The sequence below is a fragment of the Humulus lupulus genome, chromosome 6 (genome assembly GCF_963169125.1).
Source record: "Humulus lupulus chromosome 6, drHumLupu1.1, whole genome shotgun sequence".
Taxonomy (NCBI): Eukaryota; Viridiplantae; Streptophyta; class Magnoliopsida; order Rosales; family Cannabaceae; genus Humulus; species Humulus lupulus.
This window is the reverse complement of record NC_084798.1, coordinates 222,327,414-222,333,778: the sequence shown is the minus strand read 5'-3', so window position 1 is coordinate 222,333,778 and position 6,365 is coordinate 222,327,414. Positions and strand designations below refer to the sequence as shown.

At 42.2% G+C, this 6,365-nt stretch overlaps 1 protein-coding gene across 1 annotated transcript; it reads right to left on the bottom strand.

Moving 5' to 3' along the window:
• Positions 1 to 5,479: 5,479 nt before the first annotated feature.
• On the bottom strand, positions 5,480 to 6,365 carry LOC133786173 (putative wall-associated receptor kinase-like 13). Its single transcript, XM_062225381.1, has 2 exons — positions 5,681 to 6,365; positions 5,480 to 5,550 (listed from the first exon to the last, which is right to left on the bottom strand). Exons 1-2 carry the CDS (start codon positions 6,363 to 6,365, stop codon positions 5,480 to 5,482), a joined length of 756 nt encoding a protein of 251 aa, XP_062081365.1.

The window sequence follows — 6,365 nt, the reverse complement described above, 5'->3', positions numbered from 1 at the left end:
TTCTTTCTTATTTCTTTATTATTGATCACTTTGACGTACTCTCGTATCTAAAAAAGTAAAAACAGTAACAACTTTATCTAAACAGTCGAGATATGCATGAAATATTGCTTCTTATTAAAGTTATGACAGATATAAAATAAATAGAGAGGTAAACAACGTTGTCTCAACCACACACACATATATATATATATAGATGAATATTTGCGCAAGAAATTTATCTATTCTACTTTTCCCAGGAATATATACTACTAAATGAGCTATATATTGAGAAGACGTACGCTAGATAACAAGAAAAAAGAAAACACAATGAATATATATGTTGTGATACGTACTTGCTAGAAGGAGTCTTTGTGATATTTCTTTCCACCAGAGACAGATGAGAAAGTTGGAAATGGTATTTGTGTGAACGATGAATTTATGTGACACTAGTGAGAATATATAATATTCCAAAGGCACGTGATGAAATTCAATTTTTCATTTTTTTTTTAAAAAATAGTAAAAAGTAAAAGAAGAAGACATCCATAGCAGAAAAAGAGGAAGTATGTGCATGTTTTTTTCCACAAGTCAAAAGTCTTTGCTGAAAGGAACCAGTCCAGAAAACTCGAGGAAACATCCATAGCTGAAATGCCTTTACTGAACTAAACATTTTCTCTCTACTTTATCATGCATTTGAAGACTAGTCATTCATAAATTTATGCATTAGAAGAATAAACTACAAAAAAATCTTAGTTTTAGTCATACTAAAAACATAAAATTTGTAACTAAAGCTGTCATCACTAAAAAGTCCGTGACTAAAAGTATTAGTCACAAATTATGAATTCTTTTAAATGTACAAGTTACTTTACCTTGTAGCTCAAAATAATAAATTATATCTAGAAATGAATTGATTGATTCTGTGTAGAAATTTAAAATAAATATTCTACGTACTTTCTCTTAAGTATTAAATAAACTATATATTGAGAATAAAGTAGATAATAAGAAATTAAGTCCAAGAAACAGCAAGGTATAGTATGAGTCTATGAGATGTTGTGTTACTTACCAGAAGAGATCGAGTGCTTTTTATATTTCCCAGAGAGATCGATAAGGAAAGTGTTAATTATATTTTCATTAATGAGAAACTAGGAAGGTATATTTGTGTGAGTATATGTGTGTTTAGTGAGAATATATATAATATTTCAAAGATACATGAAATTAATTTAGGGAAAAAAGAAAAAGGAAAAAAAAAAAGACTTACAGCAAATATAGAAGAATCGAGGAAACATCCACAGTTGAAAAGTCTTAGCTGAACCAAGAAAGAAGACTCGAGGAAAGAAAAAGTCTTAATTTGCTTAGACCCTACCTTTTTAATTGTCTGTGTTTGCTCCATGTATCAGAAGACACCAGTACTTGATGGAGGTCGCCTTCAACTCGGCGACAGTCAAACCCATCTTCTCTAATGTGGACCATAATAGGAGGTTCACCGAGCTCCCATTGTCGATCAGCACCCTCCTAACCCTCCGATTAGCGAGCTGAACTGCTACGACCAGAGGGTCATTGTGCGGGAACTGGACATGGCCCGCATCATCTTCTGTAAAAATGATCGGTTGCTTCTCCAATCGTTGTTGCTTTGGCAGGCGCTGCTCCAGGACGAACTCTTCTCCATTGTGCGCCTTAAGTTCGTTCACGTACCTCTTATGGGCACCCCTGCTCGTGCCAGCCACATGCGGACCTCCAGAGATGGTGGATATCTCCTCTCCTACCACGGGAGGAGGGACGTCCTGATCTATCCGTGACCCGGGCTGACTGGCCGGGACTTCCGGAGCAGGTCGACTTGCCGGAACCCTGTTCCGCGCGTACTGAGCCAAGGGGCCGGCTCGGATGAGAGTCTCGATCTCATCCTTCAGATGCCTACAATCATCAGTATTGTGGCCAACATCGTTGTGAAAACGGCAAAACTTGGAGGTGTCTCTCTTCCCCTTCTGGTGCTTCAATGGCTCCGGCCTCTTCCAGGGGAGGCGAGTAGAGTTAGCTAGGAAGATATTCTCCCTAGACTGGGTGAGCTCTGTATAAGTCGCGTAGACGGGCTTGAACTTGTCTACGGACTTATTCTTCTTCTGGCCGTGCTGGCTGCCTTCACCATTCCCCTTTCTTTCGCCTCCACCGAGCTGGTTGTTCTATGTGACGTTTTGGGTCGCTGCCATGACCTCCGTCCCCACTCCAGCGGGCTGATCAGGGACCTGGCTGGTTCCTGCAGCCGAGGCTTCAGCTTCCTCCAAGTTGATCCATTCCTGGGCCCTGTTGAGGAATTCGTTAACCAAGCTGACTCCCTTTCTCTGTATATCTTTCCAGAGATCTCCTCCGACGAGGATTCCAGTTCTCATGGCCATGAGCTTGGAGCTATCATCTGTGTCTCTGGCCCGAGCAGCGACGCTCGCAAATCTTCTCAGGTAGGCCTTCAGAGTTTCGCCGGGCTGCTGCCTCACGTTAGCCAGAGAGTCGGCCTGAATGCGGGCAGCCTGGGAGGCTTGGAATGCCCTTTTAAAGTCAGCCGAGAATGTTTTCCAGGAGCTGATTGACTGTCTTTTGCCTTGCTTGAACCACTGCCTGGCTGGTCCAGTCAGTGTGGAAGGAAAGATTAAACATCTCAGCTCGGGGCCAATGTTGTGGGCCATCATCAGGGTGTTAAACATCCCCAGATGATCTGACGGATCTCCATCTCCATTGAACTTAGACAGGTGCGGCATACGGAAACCAGGTGGGTAAGTCGTTGCTGCTATGCTGGGGGCAAAGAGCTCCAGCTCGTCACCTGAATCATATTCATCTTTTTCTTTCTTTGACAGAAGCTTCCTCATTAGCTCCTCCATCTGGGCCAGGCGCTCGAGGGTTTGGTCTGATGTCCTTGGTTACTCCGGGGCTGTTCAACAGCTCTGGATCCATTGTACATATTTGGTGGGTTATTGCCCCTCCTATCTTGAGATAGGTTATTTGGGGCATTCCCGCCGTTACGTACTTCGGACAAGGCTCCCCCTAAGCGAGCATGGCAGTCTCCTCCTGCTGGCTCCCCTCTATGAGAGTTAAGGCGATCTCGCAGGTCGCCCCCCTGGGTGGCTTGTGGACTTTGTGCCGAACTTAGACGCTGACGCAGGTCTCCGCTAGAGAGGTCGCTCCGGCGACCGCCGGTCCAGTAGCTCTTGTTAGATAGGCTCGGAGTTCGCCTTTGGTGATGAGGATCTGGGCTTTCCCTCGGCGCCCTGCTACGTCGGGGAGGTCCGGCTGATGGCGGGCCTCTCCTACTACTTCCATAGGCCGGAATATCTCGGGCGGGCAGAGGAGGAGATGGATATCTGATTGGAGACGGAGGATGCCTGACCGGAGAGGTGATCTTGGTTCCGTCAGGACGAATGAGGTTAGGTGGGGGCCTCTCGACCCTGCCAACCTGCGGGCCCCGCGCCTGGCGATCTGGACGAGGCACAGGACGGCTATTGGGGATGGGCTAACGCTGCGAGCCCTCCCCGGACCTCCATCTGGAATTTCCTCGAGCTCTCCTGGGCGCGCTCGAGGCTGGTTGAGAGCTAGGAGTTGAAGTTCTGACCGAACGGCTGTACTACTGTTGTTCGGCTCTAGGCATTTCTCTGAAGTCTGCCTCTCGACGGTGCGACGAGGGAGTGGAGTTGGTTGTCAGAAGTCTGTCCGAGCGGCTATGCCTGGACCGATTACCCCGACGAGACTTAGGAGCCTCGCCTTGCCTCTCTCCAACGTTAACATCGGTTGTGAGAGGGGGTAGTCGGGCCAGCACATCCTTGATCTGCTCGTTAGCTATTGCTAACTGGCTCCTCAGCTGAGCACTCTCCATCTCCACCGCCGTGTAATAACATGGGTTCGGATTAGGTGGCCGGGGCACCGAACTTCTAGTGTCGTCTTGGCCCGCCGGCTGCTTGCCGGGCCGCTGTTGGACTTCAGGAATTTGTTCACCAGGGATGGCAGTATGATGAGCCTCCTGCCCATCATGTTGTTCCGTCTCGTTACCGTGCCTGGATCGAGTAGTCACCATAGTTGGATGTTTGTGACAGCACTAATCGAACTTGCTCTCAATGAAAGCACCAAACTGTTGACGTGGTTCTTCGTCAAAAGGTAATTAAGAAAAGAAGAGAAAGAGATTAGTGCTTAGGTTGAACCGAAATAGATAAATGATCTTAGAAATGAAATGGTGACTCAGAACACGTTTTTTTAAGTGGTTCAAAGGTTAAAATCCTTCTACTCCACTAGTCAGTATTATTGCTATATACTGGGTATTTGATTACAGGGTATTTCTTACAATAGAGAATCCAACCCCTATTAACTCCCAATGTCTCCATATTTATAGGAGAAGGCACCTGGGAGTTGGTAAGAAGGTCATCCCGTGACCTTCTTACCTATCATGTCAACTCTGTGACATTCATGATTAATTCCTAAACCTGACACATAAGTGTGGTCAAATCAATAGGTAAGGGGATAATGGGCCGCATGGCCCAAACCAGTCGTGGGTGTCTGAATACGCACGTTCCTGTTGCGTGTCCGAGAAGTCAGGGGTATATCAGACACGTGATGTCTGATATATGCACGTTTATCCTGCATGATTGACTTTATTAAAGGTCACACCCTTCAACTCCAGCTTGTACAACGAGCTAGATGACTCCCTCGACCTGCGGTCTTCAGAGTCCAGACTCAGTCCTTAAGCAATCTTGGTGAACCCTTAGGTTACCTCGAGCTAAGGAGGTAGGACCTTATGACGGCAGCTCCGGGTTTGGGGATGTCCATGTGGTAGTCATGATTATGCCGTATCTCAGCTCGCTAATCAGTCCGTGGGAAAATCAGGGCGTACAACTAGATACAAGCAACGTGCAATATGCACGTTTGCTTAGTTTTATTTATAGAATTTATTAATTATTTTTATTAAATTTATATTAATGTCATATAAATTTCAAATAAATATTATATTTTAATTAAATAATTTATTTATTTTTGTTTAAGTTTATGTTTGTTCTAGTTTTTAAATTTGGTAGTGACAATAAAAGATTATATATTTTATGTTTAATTTAATATTAAATATTATACTTGACTTTAAATTTAAGTTTCTTGCTATTTTTAAAAAAAATCAATTTGTTGCTAATTCACAATAGATTATATTATATTTTTAATATGATATTATTCTAATAGGTGAGTTTAAATTTAATTAAATTTTATTTAAATTATAAAACATATGATTTTATTATTTTTAAATAATTATCATTGTAAAATATATCAAAATATCATATTTTAATTTATTTATTATTTTAAAATAATTATCATTGTAAAATATCTCAAAAATATCCTATTTTAATTTTTTCAATTATTATTTTTTTTTTTTTAAGTTTAAGTATTTACAAACTACTGTTAAATATAAGAATATTCGGTTAAAGTTAACATTAAATAAAATAAAAAACCAGAATTTCTATTATGGACACACTTATTCATTTTAGAATTAATATTTGTGGGAGAGGTTTACCTTGACTACACCCACCCACCAGATAGGGATTCCCTCGAAGTCCATAACTGCACCGACAATGATGTATTTGATCTAAAGATTCTAAAAGGAGGTCGTCTGCCGAATTAAAACAATAGAAGTTGCTAGTTCTAGTTGGCAATGGCATATCTTGTGTTTTAAACACATCGAAATACGTACGGTTAAGGGACCAACTTAGCCGGACGGGAACATAATCCAGATCACCAAATGTTTTATATTTATCAATTTCATCATAATCTATTAAGAATGCATATTTGCATTGGCTAGGAGTACCAGAAGAACCATTATCCATGGAGATTTCGAAGCTGTTACCTGCAACATCCGAAGGGAAGACGACGGAAGTAGTACAACATTCAACGCCGTCGCACTTACTAAAATCAATATTATTACTACTTGATGTAGTTGTACTTTGGGATGAGCATCCATTCTCGAAGAGCATGTTGCCTGACCTTGTTACGAACTTGGCCAAGGCACCACAACTTACTGCAATGAATACATTGTCACGCGAATAGTAAAACGGGGTTTCTGTTAAATCTGCTGATTTTTGCCTAATGAGGTTTCCACAATCGAAGAAACTAATGGGGTTTCTCACCACAATCCATTGGGAATCGTAATCATTACGAGGACGACGATAGCTGCTATAATCAGGTTCTAATGAAATATTAAGTACCTGTAGCTGAGTGTGTTTGAGAACAGGCATGGAAGAGTTGTGGCAGGAGATTTCGAATCGTTCGTCAAGAAAACATTCGGATGGTCCAATTCCGAAAGGGTATGGAATATCTACATCTCCACACTTGTCTTGGCAATAATCTTGTTTTGCAATGGATGAAGCTAGTGTGGACAT